At 33.9% G+C, this 14,893-nt stretch overlaps 2 protein-coding genes across 2 annotated transcripts; both read right to left on the reverse strand.

Moving 5' to 3' along the window:
* Positions 1-562: 562 nt before the first annotated feature.
* On the reverse strand, positions 563-7,302 carry LOC306880946 (phospholipid scramblase 1-like; the record flags this gene model as incomplete). The annotated part of the gene is made up of 7 exons (XM_079434748.1): positions 6,330-7,302; positions 4,880-5,150; positions 4,446-4,520; positions 4,111-4,303; positions 2,457-2,568; positions 2,260-2,359; positions 563-579 (listed from the first exon to the last, which is right to left on the reverse strand). The coding sequence occupies exons 1-7, from the start codon at positions 6,330-6,332 to the stop codon at positions 563-565; spliced, it is 771 nt and encodes a 256-aa protein (XP_079290874.1). The 5' UTR covers positions 6,333-7,302.
* A 974-nt stretch (positions 7,303-8,276) lies between these two features.
* chrng (cholinergic receptor, nicotinic, gamma) lies at positions 8,277-13,860 on the reverse strand (the record flags this gene model as incomplete). Its single annotated transcript, XM_079434749.1, has 12 exons — positions 8,277-8,468; positions 8,603-8,736; positions 9,647-9,893; positions 10,006-10,120; positions 10,260-10,374; positions 10,729-10,929; positions 11,682-11,779; positions 11,870-12,025; positions 12,246-12,367; positions 12,463-12,507; positions 12,595-12,731; positions 13,857-13,860. 12 exons carry the CDS (start codon positions 13,858-13,860, stop codon positions 8,277-8,279), a joined length of 1,566 nt encoding a protein of 521 aa, XP_079290875.1.
* Positions 13,861-14,893: the final 1,033 nt, after the last annotated feature.

Consider the following 14,893-nt stretch of genomic DNA (forward strand, 5'->3'; position numbering starts at 1 on the left):
ACAGTTAATGCAATGCAATACAATGATGATTGAGAAATGAACGTTACTAAAAAGTTTGTTGTATCATATTTGATACATTTAAACATTTTTCTAAAAAAAAAGAAATCAAGTGAACCTTAGTGGTTTTAGTCCAGTAAGTGTTTTATCTTGAAATATTACTAATAATATCAAAGTTGTTTTTATGCTTAAAATTAGTGCACCATGACCTAAAGGTGGATATTTGGTACTAAAAGGCCTTTTACTTGCTAAAATTGTACGAACTAGAAAGCATGTAGTAGATTGTGTAAAACTTTGAATTTGTCTATCAAATAAGTTCAGTTTTAGTGTGCAGATGTCCAGAGGTGTAGAGAGGCTCTGTACAGATTCCTGATGTACACAAGTTCAGATGCAATCAGCTCAGAAAAGCATCAGCCATCTACATTCCCTGCAGTTGTCATAGAAACATCTTATTATGAGTCACCATAATTCTATATTGTTGGGTTCACATTTCACTTCAGAGCTGATGTTAGCAGGTGAAGCAAATGTATTTCATTTCCTTGAAACTTTATAGCATTAGCTCATCTCAAAAAACATATAATTCTGCAAACAGAAAGAGATAAATGATAAATCAGTTACATATGAATAAAATAGCAGCATCTGTGTGTGGTTGACAACTTAGCAGCAGGAAGGCAGCAGCTAGTAACAGCACTTTAGTGTTCAAATTCATTCCTTGAGGCACTGAGAGAGAAAGAGATGTCTTTAATAGCCACTCTTTCAGCTGTAGCTACAAACTGAAAATAGTCACACTACAGTATATAAGGATCTACAATTATTTTGGTCTACAAGCAGACTAGGAATGCTGGTCTATATAGTTGGTTTTAAAAGGAGTCCATATTGACTATATATATATATATATATATATATATATATATATATATATATATATAAAAAATTACTGTCACGCTTGATCAATTTAAATGTTTTACATTTAAAAAAAATTTTTTTTTTTTCTTTCAGTTTTTTTTTTTTAATGAATGAATGAAAAAATGGCAATAATACATTAAATTGATCAAAAGTGACAGTAAAATGTAGAATGTTACAAAAATGTATTTCTAATGTACTTCTTTTGAACTTTCTATTCTATCAAATAATGCTGAAAAAATAAAATTATATATTATATATATTTTTTTTTTTTTTTTTTTTTTTATAATTTACAGTGGAGAAAAAAATGTTTTTGATCCCCTGCTGATTTTGTACGTTTTCCCACTGACAAAGAAATGATCAGTCTATAATTTTAATGGTAGGTTTATTTGAACAGTGAGCAGGGCCCCGGTGCAGGTTGTACCAGTGGGCCCTGTTAAAAATGGTTTGAAATTGTTTAATTTGTATGTTCGTGCCATTTATTTATTTGTGCTATTTACACAATGTTTAAGATTTTTCATGTTTGTAGGTGTCCAGGTACAGAAACCGAATAATCAAATGTAAAATAGTATTTATAGAGTTGTAACTTTTAGTTTGTTACTTTTTCTTATTTGTAAGTCGCTTTGGACAAAAGCGTCTGCTAAATGACAAAAGTAAGTAAGTAAAGTAAAAATAAAATAGCACTGCATAGTCTTTACTGTAAAAATTAAATATACAGTCAAACCAAAATTTATTCAGACACCTTTTTCTCACATTATCACAGTTTATTTGCTATAGTTTAGAAAATGGTAATAAAATATGTCAAGAACTCAGAGTTAAACTGTGTCAGAACAAATTCATCTTGGTGTCAGATAACTTTAATAGAAAGATATGTAATGGATTACAATCAACCAAAACATTCAACTGTTAGTATGACAATATTTACACAACTATCAATACTTTGTTGACCAATCACCAAGCAATGCTTAATTTTACTGGTAGTCCACTGTATGAAGAATGTTTGGAAATAATACAGTTCACTTTATTTTGCTATACTCACTTACATAAATGAACTATAGTGTCCTGCACCCACTAGTAAAAAAAATATAAAAAATTATATCTGGTGTCTGAATAATTTTTGGTTTGACTGTGGATTAATTCTTGTTAAAACTACAAAGGAATTCAGTCGAGAGCAGTGAGTTATTTTCTCTCTTTCATTTTCTTGGATTAACATTAAGGACACCGACAGCAGCTAGTAAATTAGGCTACAAAATCAGCAGGGGATCAAATAATTTTTTCCCCCACTGTATATAGATAGTCACTCATTGTTATGTTGTTGTAGACCACTAGATATGAACATGTACAGTATTTTAGTCTTACCATCTAGTCCAAAATACTCATGATCCAAGTTACATTCCTCATTATATCCAGGCCACTTTTTCCATATGCGCCCAATATTCTCACCGATACTGGAAACCAGCTGATGACCCAATACATAAGAATAATTAGAACAGAGTATAATTAGAACTACATGTAAAAGGTGGGCGATACAAATGGCCTGCTGGAGGGTTTCTGACCTGCAGCTCCTGCTCAGAGAGGCAGCGAGTGTAGCAGCAGGAGCCCTGGATCCTCATGGCCGAGATGCCCTCAGAGTAACAGACCTCGAAATACGGCGTGAACATGCTCCACCTGATAAAACACCTCAGGGCTTATGCATACACTTTTTTGGTTTTAGAAGACTGCATAAGAAGAGTTTTCTCTGAGCCTAGAGAATGTTAATTTGTGTGTGACTGATATTATGTTAGCCTGATATGACTTGATGCTGAAAGGCTCGGTGTGTGACAACAAACACATATGGCATGGTCTTTGTTCATGGCTGTCCTGAGAAGGAGGTCATGCTGATGGTTTCATCTCAGAAAGTTCACCACATCTCTCACTATTCAGTCTGAGAGAGATTATTGGAGGGGTTTTTTTTGTCTGGCGCAGTTAATAGATACACAATGGTGACCTTATCTGACAGAATAGTTGGCATTATGATGAAACATGATGTGGATGGCTCTGTCTTCATAATAGATAGACAGTACAGGAGATTACATCATACATTAGATAACAGTTAGATCCGCTCAACTAATTTGATTGGACCAGGGCTATTATACAGCAGTTAACTAAAATTAAATCCATCAAAAAAAAAAAAAAAATTTTTTTTTTAAATATATATATATATATATATATATATATATATATATATATATATATATATATATTTATTTATTTTTTTTTTTCTTGAAATAAAATAGATGTTATACTGAAAAATAAATAAGCAAACAAACAAATAAATAAATTTGGCTAGTTTCCAAGGCAACCATTCTCATTTTTTTGTAGATTACCTTGATATAGTAAAATAACTAAAATTGAATAAAAAGTCATGAAAAAATATAGAGTCGAATAAACAAAAACTAAGAAAAAGGAAAAAAAAAATTACTAAAACTTTAGTAAAAAATTCAAAAGGAAAATCAAAAAACTAATTCAAAATAATAATAAAAACTATGATAGTATTTTATTTCTACTATAGTTCTCAAGACAACATTTGTAATTGTCATTTAGTTTAACTTGACGTACTAAAATAAATAAAGAAAAAACAAAAAAAAATTATAAAATGTATTCAGATATTTAAAAAATAATAATACAATTTTATTAAATAATATTTTTTTTTATTAAAATGAAAACAGAAAATGATAATAAAAAACTACTTTAAAATATAAAAAAACTATGAGAGTATTTATTTTGCAGCTATAGTTCCCTAAGCAACAATTCTCAATTACTGAAATATATATATATTTTTTTACGTATGTTTCAGGTAAACAAAAACTAATAAAAATAACAAAAACACACAAGCTTAAAATTAAATCTAAAATAAAAATCCCTAAAAACTATAAAATAAACTTTAAAAACTAAATAAAAAATGTAATAAAAAAAAAAAAATCTAATATCGTATTGTATTTATAATTGATACTAAAATAACATGGGACCCGGACAAGCATGCTGATATTTTTTTATAACACTGGGATGTTTTCATCTGTATATTCAAGCTCCCAAAATACCATGTAAAACCACAGTTAATTGTTTTACATGTCAATCAGATGGCTTTTTCCTGTCTTAAGTGGCTGATTCTTGCAATGTGCATTAATATTCTAGAATGAAACTGGGATCTGGTTTGCTGTTGATCTCTACCTTTGGTGAACTGTCCCAATAAGATCTCTGTCTGGTGTATAGGCCCTTATTTCCATCAGGCAGCAGCCGAGCCAGCACATCTCTGCTCTCAGGGGCCTCTCAAACAGAAAGACGCACTCTGCATCCTTATCAAGGCCTTGTAGTGAACAGGATCGAGCTGGCCCGCAGCATTGCATACACATGCATGAGCTCTCTAACAGAGACAGGAACACAAAAACAAAGTTTACCTGTGGCTGCTTTGGTGGCTTTGACAATGTAATAGTACAATCATCTTAAAGACTGATTCACAACATGACAATTTATAGAACGACACACATCCTGTCTCTTATGTTTACCTTCCACAGCCACAAAGAGCTGATCACTGCTTTCTGTGGAAATGCTGTATGTTCTCCGGGCTACACACTGAGGACCTGACACATCACAGAAACATAAACCTTTAATAAACATTTTTATATTTACACGAGAGATTATATAATGTATCTCAAACAAACGCCAAGCTATTCCACTAATCATAAATAAAAATATATTGAATTTAAAAATCCAAAACAGGGATGGAAATATTTTTTAATACTCCTTTAAAGATTAGATGACACCAAAAAATTATTAATATATTAAAAATATGATTTTATTTATTTTCAAACCATTCTAATATGCTGATTTAGTGCTCAAGAAACATTTCTTATTATTGTCTATATTAAAAATGATTTCCTCATGAAAAATAGTCAGATTTTTTACATTTATTTTACTGTTTATTATATGTTTTATTCACCTCGCAGTTCTGGTCTGGCAGTAATATGAAGTCTTGTGACTGTTCTCAGAACAGAGAGTTTTCCCAGTCTTTCATTGTCTGTCTCTTTCCATCCAGGTCCTCCATCCTGTCCTCTTGTCCTGCCTGTATCCCGGTCCCGGAGCACAGGAGTGAGGTCCTGCGTGTCTGCAGTAGGTCTAATCTGCCTGTGGAAAGCCCTGAAGAGCATGTCAATGTGTTTCTCCCTTTCCAGACCAAACGGAAGAGGCTGAGTGGTCACAGATGGGGAGGCCTGATTGAGAGAGAGAAAACACAGGAGTTAAAAACAAAGCATATAAAAGTCAAAGTAAATATTTGTCAAATGTCACTGAAAATCAGTGTGAACTGCCATGTGCAACCCATTTGATGTATGTTCACATAAAACAGGATATTCAGTGTGAAAGGTTATAGGGAGCGGTGAGAACGCAGCCAGACCAAATGTGAGTTTACTAAAACGTTTCCGATTCTGCTGTAGCTTTCTAATAAATCTAATGAATTATTGCAAACTATGAATATTATTGGCAAATGTATGTTTATGTTCCTCATTTGTAAGCCACTCAGTATAAAAGCGCCTGCTATATGAATAAATTTACATATAATATAACAATCAAAAATGGCAAAGACTCATTTATACAAAATAAGACAAAAGAGCAAATGTCAATTTGACTGTAATAAAAAATTTTTTAACACAAGTTTTAAATTATGTCTCTTTGTGAAAAGCTTTTCATAACCATAATTTCATATAACAATGTATTTATGCATTATATCCATAAAATGAAAACAATAATATAAAAAGAATACAGAACATGATCAATAAAACATTATTTGTTACTTAAGAACATTTATGTAATAGCCTAATTTTTTGTATCCATTATTATATTTATATTATTTAAAACCATTATGATTACATATGCTAAATATTTTAAATATACACAAAAAAGAAATACATAGTTCATTTTGATAAAAAAATTTATTTTTATTTTTAGGAAGCCATGAAAAAATAGCAACAATTTAAATTCATTCTATTCTTGATTATTATTATTTTTTTAAATCAAAAGTTTGTGTGTAAGCCATAATTTGTTGTGCAACAATGCTGGACACCTTAAATTGGTAATTTACCCAACAATTTAAATTCTTTCATCATTTACTCACATGTTATTCCAAACCTGAATCAGTTTCTTGTTCATGTTGATCATGCTTGGAATGCTGGTAACCAAATGCATATGGAAAAAAATACGGTTGGCTACTAGCAGCTGTTTGTTTACCAACATCCTTCAAAATATATTTTTTCATGATCAACAGAAGAGTTTGGAACAACTTGAGGGTGAGTACATGATGACAGAATTTTTGGGTGAACTATCCCTTTAAGACCTTAACCAATATGAATTCAGCTGCTAAATAGACACAACAAAGGTGTAAGAACAAATCCTACCATTTGAGGTCCTGAGGTTTTAGGAGCTGATGGGCAGGTGCAGTAGTGATGGGATAAAGGTTTCCTTTACTGAAAAACAGCTTCCAGACAAGCTTCAAATACTGTGTTAGTAGTTGTAATACTACTCCTACACTAACACCCCCTCCTACCCTGCTCTCTCCTTCCCGGATCTGGTCTTTGTCAGAAAGAAAAGTAGCAGTCAGCCATGTAATTAAGATCCTTCTCAAGTTAGTGGGGGGTAGAGGAGTGACATTACCCAACCTGAAACAATTCACGTGATTTCATGCAGAAGATCATCATTTACGTGTGAAAGAAGTTTTTTATTTTCAGGAAAGCATCAACTGTTGAATCACCACACAAAATGAAAGCTGATAAAGAAATTGACAAGCAAATAGCATGACCTTCATAATCATCAACATCTCATCAAATCTCAATGAAGCCAGTCTCAAATAGTTTCAGATCCAACCAACTCTCTTCTCTGGAGACCTTCGATCTCTTTAGTTGGCCTGTAAGTTAGCTAGGGCTGGGTATCGAGTTCGATACTTTTTAGGCACCGACCGAATTGCCTCGATACCACCGACTCCGAGTATCGAAAAACGTCTTGTCGTTCGGTACCAAATTTCGATACCTAAGGGGTTAATCTCATTAACGTCAGTGAGCCAATAATCCTGCAGCGCTAGGTGTGTTTGACTAGAAGTGACGCGGTGCTGATTGATCAGTGTTTGACATCCGCGAGAGCGATTCGAAAGCGTACGGAGCAGTCTGCTCTCTATATCGCGCGGTTTCGCTTACTTGACACAGACTGAAGCTCGCGTGACATTTCAGCGTCTGCCGCCTAACTAGGACAAACACATGAACAACAGCTCTAGAACTGCTCTGAGAGTCACTTCATGAGCATTTTACGTTTGATTTGAGTAAAACTTGCGTCATATCATATACACACAGAACTGTAAGGTATTCCCGGAAACCCGTCAAAATAAAAGTTCGGATTATCTTGGAAGACACTGCGGCAGAAATAAATTAATATTGTTCAGCAGAGTGTACATACTGCTACTACTAGGCTACTATTAAAATTATTAAAATTCTTATTTTCTAAGTAATTATCACACACATTTCTTCCATGTTTTAATTTTAATAGTAAAATTTTGTTTGCCAAAATAAATAAATACATTTTTATTTTCAATAATTTAAAAGAAAAATTAAATGAATGTTTTATGCCTCCATTTGAAAACCAGATAAAGAACACAGAATTTCTGAGGAAAAAGAAAACATTTCATAAGGCTGTTTTAAGAATAAATTTGAATAAACTAAGTAGTTTTTATGCATTCAAATAATTAGTCATACTACAACATAGAATTTAATAACAATAAAACATATTGTGAAAGAAAATAAAACATCCACTTATGAAAGTGGATAAAGATTTTAAATTTCTTGAAGTCTTTAACAACCTAGAATAAATTAATAGAAATGATGATTCTGTCTGAGCTATGCGTTTTAAAACGAGCACACACTAGTGTTGACTGAAAACTATTTGAGCTTTATTAAAATTATTTGCACTGATTTATTGTGTTGGCTATATTTTGTTCCTTTGTGCAGTGGCTCAGGAGATGAGTCTTTGAGTCTGTATACATGTCAACAAGCTGAAAAAAATGAAAACCAAAGTTTTTTGAGATAATGTAATCTTGTTCAAACTGTTTTCATAAAATTGGTATCGAAAAAAGTATCGTTCAGGAACTGGTATCGAACTCAAGGTATCGGTATTGATATCGAACAATTTTGAACGATACCCAGCCCTACCTGTAGCACTACTAAATTGAAGTGCTGAGAGCTCCTTTGCCATAGTATAGAACAATCTGATGGCTTTTTGTCTCCAGAGCCTCTTCAACAAAGTCCTCCAGACTTCTGCTGGGGTTTCTCTGAGTCTATCATTTGGTTTTACACTTGCGTTCAGCCTGTGATGTCTCCAGGTGAGATTTCAGGTAGATATTTTTTGGGGTCTCCAGGGAAGGGCTGAGATGGTGCCTGGTTAAAATGTCCCGTCAGGAAGATTGCGATGGTGCCCAGTAGAAACAGCAGAACCATGACGATGAAGCACATCCTGTCAATCACCCTGGCAACCAGAAACCATTCTTCATTTTCCTGCAGAGCGAGAAGAAAGGATGACTGGAATTCAGACGTCAACACCAGTTTTTCTGGGATTGGAAGGTTAAACACTAACACAAACATCTACACATTCAGCCTCGTGTTTGGAGAATTCTGAAACAGTCACTCACACTTTGAAAGTCATTTTGGTGCTTGACACTTTCTGCAATGTGTTTACAGGAAGACACACACTGCTGCACTTCTGGTGACGCTGAAGCCAAACTGGATTCCAGATCCTGTGCTGTGTTCCCTCCCAGACCATTTTCTGAGGTCAGACCACAAAAGAGCTCATTTAAGGCCAGAAACCACCTTATTAAAAATGTTATCTAGTTGTATTTAACATTAAACATTTTAATTAATAATATATATTTTAATTAATATTATCTAAAAATGTCTAAAAACAAGTATTTTAAATATATATTAAAATATATAATTTATGGTTTATTTAACACTTAATTATTTAAAGTTAATTATTTATATAAATGCATCATTCATTCATTCATTCAAAGGATATACTATTATATATATATATATATATATATATATATATATATATATATATATATATATATATATATATATATATATACTATAGATTTTTAAAGGATATACATTTTTATTTTATTTTTTGTAATATTTTTGACAGAAGTCTTTTCTGCTGCATCGTAGTAAAAAAAATGTAATATGTTGAAATATTTTCACAATTTAAAATAAAAGTACAGTTTTTTGATTTTAATATATTTTAAAATATGTTATGGCAAATCTGACTTTTCAGCAGCCATTACTTGAGTCTTTTTTTCTCTATGTTGAAAACAGTTGTGACCCTGGCTGTGAAAACCCTGCTAAAGTCATTTTTTTGGTGATTTACTACTAGGTAAAGAACATTCTGTGAAAATGTAACTTTGATATTTTAATTATATTTTGAGACTTTGGCCTGGATTTCACAGATTGGGCCACAGTTGTGATCCTTATAATTTGTGGAAATTGTGATATAAATTTTAGAATGCATTTATTTTAAATATTTGCTTTTCCACCCTTATAAATGTGTTTACTCTTACTTAATAATACGTTAATACGTTCTTTCTGAACTAAAGTATTAATTTATTTCCAAAATAAATAAATTAAATTAAATCAAATTTACTGACCCCAAACTTTTGAATCCTAGTTTAACTCACGTATTTTCTCTAAAGTGTTCTTCAGCAGCCCCTTTCTCTCCTTCAGTCGACTGAACATCAGCTCTGAGCGTGCTGTTCTGAACATGTATTCATCAGCCTTTGCTATTAATCCCAAAGAGCTTCGTCTCCTGTGGCGAAGCGGGGTGCCGTTGCCCAGGGCAAACATTTTAAAATCCCCTTCCTCCTGCTCAGGTGTCCAGCGCTGCATCGTCATCCTCAGCAGACGAGGAAGGATGTTCAGCAAGACCTGAGAAGCCCCAAAGTGGAGGTAAAACTGATTATAGCATAATGTGAAATAACTTTTTCATTATATCCTTATGGATCGGACAAAAAAGCATGGTTAGATAGTTCTGTTGTACCTTTCTGATGGTGTTGCTCATGGGGTGTGTGTTTGGAGTCCGCAGAGAAACGTTCAACACCACCACACAGTTCATCACAGTTATTGTGGTCACCGACATCACAAACATCAGATACCTGCCAAAAGAACACAAAGTTCTCTAGAAAATGTGTGCTAGAACACACAATCGTGTAAATGGTTTTATCTTATTATCACATTGAATACAAGTTTATCAGAAACTGCTGAAAAGATGAGTGAATAAAAGCACAGACTCACTTTCCGATGAGAGGAACAGCTTGGGAAGTTTCTGGCACTTTCTTGGCAATAAGGAACAGGAAGATAGTCTGACCAAGCAGGATTGCAATGGTCATTGTACATTTCTGTCCTCCAGCTATTATAAACAATCAATTAGTTCAACATACTAATCACAAACATACTGATCAGAAACTGATTAATTTCATAACTAAATGACAAGTTAGGTTAAAGTGACTGCAAAAGTTACTAATTTACTTCATTATGATTATCTTGATGCAAATTAGGTCATTTTTTTAAACTGATAAAGACATTTATTCACAAGTTTCTCCTATTGTCCCTACTGGTCAATGGCTCTGGATGACATTACTAGCAACACTTCACCTTTCATTCCTCCAAAAATCCCTCTACATTTGTAAGAACTTGCTGAAATAGCAATCCTATTGGACATCAGCCACGGTGACATTTGCTAGTATTTGCTATGGAGCCTGACCTTTGGCCGGCAGGAAGTAGACGAGCAGCCCAAGGGATGAGAAGAGGACACAGGGCACAATGATATTGATTATGTAGAACAGCGGTTTCCTCTGGATGACGAGGAAGAAGATGATCTCCTGGTACTCCAAATCATCTGGGCTATATCGCTTGTTCACCACCTTCTTCGCAGGGCGGTGCTTAATAATCCATTCCCCATTCTCTGACCAATCAGGGCACAGAATAAAATGCATGTTAATGAACATTATGATTATTTGCTTTTTGCTGAGACAAGCATTAGCCTACTGTACTCATCCTCGGGGTTAGGGATCTCACCACATTAAACTTTGGTAAACTGGTAGTGAGAAGAAAGAATATCCAGAATTCAGACATCAACACATTTTTATGGGGAAGTTAAAATGTGATATTACTTTTCTAAATAGGCTAATTGTTTGTATTGTACGATAAAATTGCCAAAAAAACGTACCACCTTGAGAACCTTAGCAGCCACCTAAAACACCACAAAAATTTTAAATGCATAGAAACAACAGTATGTAAGTTTTCTTTTACCTTGAAATATTTTAAAGCAGCTTTACAGAAGATCATGATGTTAAGGTTTATAAAATCTTAATATCTTGCCTCGTAGTCACAAAGCATAGAGCTGGGCCATAATATAGTTATCCTTTTTGTGATGATACAAGAAATCAAACTGTTGAGATATGCTATATTTTAAATATCGCCCTACACAAGTAAATCCTATTTTACATAAAGAACTGGGTGATAATATAGTCTAGTTACATTTTGTGATCTGATAGCTGTTTAGCAAGTTGACTGTAATTTTAGTTAATGTTTACTAAGGTTTGCAAGGCTTTCATTTACAGCAGTTAAGATTTTACAATTCAAATAGCACCCAACTATATTTTACTTTCTTTTGTCTTGATGGTAAAAAATAATGTGCTACTTGAAGTTTAGTACCAGTAAAAGCTTCTGGATCAATCTCTATCCACTCCATGGTGACGTTGTCCTCGTCTGACAGCATCAGTTTAATTTCATTGGCATTGTACGTCTCCGACCTGTCAAAGCAATCAGAGTGAAATCCAGAATAAAGCTACTCGTCCTATTTCCACCAGTCAACACTGTCAAGACAAATGGATCAGTCATACCTGAACACCATGCTACAGTTCTGCCAGTCGAAAGGGAAGTAGTTGACTTTGATTGCACAGGAGCTTTGGTAGATGGCAGGGGGCAACCAGACCACGCCACCATCAGGATCTATCAGAGCATTAGTGTAGAGCGCCACCTCAAAATGCCCATCCACACTTAAACACAAAAAGGTATTTGACAGGGCACATTTGATGGACTAAAATACTCAGATTTGCACATTTCAGACTAGTTATTTTCATAACTATATACTACAACAAAGTTGAAGATACAGTGAGATGATGATTTTTACTGCAACTTTTTTTTTTTTTTTGGAGTTTAGTGTCTGCCTGTTGGATAATCTGCATAATCAAATCGATCAATAATTTAGTCTCTCACTTGTTCTCCAGGCCGATGTCGGGCAGCCAGATAGCTTTAGAGGGAAGACGCATACGTGTGATGTTCTCATAGACCTCAAACCCTGTCCTGTTAGCCCAGCGGAGTCGATAATCATGCCATTTCTGGAAAGAGAGAGAGAAAGAAAGAAAGAGAGGCATCTTGCTTTGAAATCACTGTTTACCATACTGTACATATACACATATGTGATTATTCCTACCATCTCAATCCAAACGCAAGTGGTGAGGGTCTCTTCTTTCTCATTCTGAACATGAAGAAAGGATGATAAACCATAGAGTTACAAATTGCACACATATTTACCTTGTGTATTTACACACATGCAGAGCTTTACCAGAGAAATGAGATTTGTGAGGGTCATCTTGATTTTCACATCGGTGATGTCACCATGGTTCTCCATAGGTCGTATGTTCTTGTTGTATCCCACCATTAGATCTCTGTGCAGAGATCCTTCTAGATTACAGATCACATCTGAAACACACAGCATACCATGTCAATCCAATTCTTCATTTTATTATTCATCAAAAAATGTTATTGTAACTTTACTCAAAAAATAAAATAAAAATAAATAAAAATTTAGAGTTTGATTTAAATAAGGAAAACTTTTCCACACAATTAGTTAAGATAATTTGAAAAAAATTTTATTGAACATCACTACACACAACTAACTTTGAGTGTTCACAGTAAAAAAATATTACTGTGACTAGTTATCACAACTTTAGGATAAGTAATAATTTGTTGTTATAAGTTATAAATTGTTTGTGCTTGATTTTGTATTTAAGTTAGTTTAGTTTAATATATCAAATCAGTAATCAAGAAGGTAGTGAAACCATTTCAAGCAAAATATTTCATATTTCATAATATTTCATATTAAGATTGTAAATTAAAATAATTCGGATAAAAATATGAAAACCAAAAACTGATGTCATAAATGCTCTAAATGTTCATAGATTCGTTTAAAAGTATTGCAATTTATTAATTTCCATAAAATTGAAGTTATTTTCCAGTGTGTGAATTTTCTTCATTTAATTTCAAGTTTTCTGTTTTGGTCCTGTGCCCGTTGGAGATGTTTTGGATGTTCATATTTTCCCTCTCTTCTTTTATGTAATGTAATGACATTCATGTACAGTATGAATTAAGTGTGACTTATGTCTAAATACCAATCGGGCCGGGCCCACTGTATTGAATCCTAAGGTTCAACAAGGTTCAGAATAGTCTTGCTGACCTTTAGTCTTGGTTGGTCTGAGTACACACACATTACATACTTACAGTTAAAAAGTATCTTTTATTACTAAAGCAGATATATGTTTATAAATGTGGCAAGCTTTTACTGTAATACTCGTGCTAATCAACAAGGATTTAACACCCTATTAAACACCCTGTTTGACAGTTTAGCATGCTGACACTCCATTCTCTAACTTTAACACTTCATAACGACAAAGTGTGAACATGTAAAGTCCAGTGGTGCCATAAAGGATTAGTCCGCCAGAATTTTCAATTTGCTTTCTACAACATATTGTTTATGGCAGTCTGCATGTGTTGAACCGAATTAGTTCACTCAATAGCTGGATTTCTAAATAAAGCTTTAGAACAAACCCATGGTGACCCACTGAAAACTTCACAAGTTTATAATCCATATAACGCAAACCCTCAGAACTCAGAAAAACATATTGCATTACCTGAGAATAAGAATGATAGAAGCATCCATAACCAGACGGTTTTTATAGAAGTGATTGGATCCATGTCTAATATCCTCAGAGCAGCATTACTGAGGAAGGGCTCTCCAGCACCTGGTCAGAGTGTGTGTGTGTGTGTGTGTGTGTGTGTGTGTGTGTGTGAGAGAGAGAGAGAGAGATAAACACAGTTGTTTAGGAATGGGAAGGGTTACGGGAAAAATAGGTGTGGTTTCAAACTTAAATCCTCTTTGTTATGTTCAGAATGCCCACACAGTCTGTACACATACAGTTCCTCACATTGTCAGCTGTCACTACACACACACACACATCGAAAACCTCAAAGCGAGGTCACAGGAACTAGTTGAATTCTCTCTGTCTGTTTCTCTCTGATGTAAAGCAGAAAGATAAGGTTACAGTATTTCCCTCAAATCAGTGCACAGATGGTGTCCCAGGCATGATTTGTGGAAGGACGTGTGTCATCAGCTGTCATATGTTCATCTCTGTCTAACAATCATCATCTGGGGAGACAAACAGGGTCATAACACCATAATTCCTTCATTTACAAATTGGGAAATTGGATTTGCTACCAATCTTGAGGAGTTTAGTGCAGATTTCATGCATGTGTTATGCATGAACAGACAGTTTTCTGGAATGTTTGAGTGTGTGTGCAGATCTGTGAGCTGTACTGTGGGTCAACAGGTGCTAACGGAGATCATATCCTCTAGTGTATTATTTGAAACCTAATGGCATCTCTTAGGCATAAACTTGTGACAGCTGCACTATAGTGAACAAGAAGTCTTGGCAATACATCAAATGAAAAACTAGGGTACTTGTCCATTTTTTCCAAAAAAGTCTGATAAAAAAAAAAAAAAGATGTCACTGTCTTTTTCAAGGAAATAAAAATGGGCTCAGCTGATTTGTTCATTAAAGTTTCATAAAAAAAAAACATATACTGAA

Source organism: Barbus barbus, assembly GCF_936440315.1.
Source record: "Barbus barbus genome assembly, chromosome: 15".
NCBI lineage: Eukaryota > Metazoa > Chordata > Actinopteri > Cypriniformes > Cyprinidae > Barbus > Barbus barbus.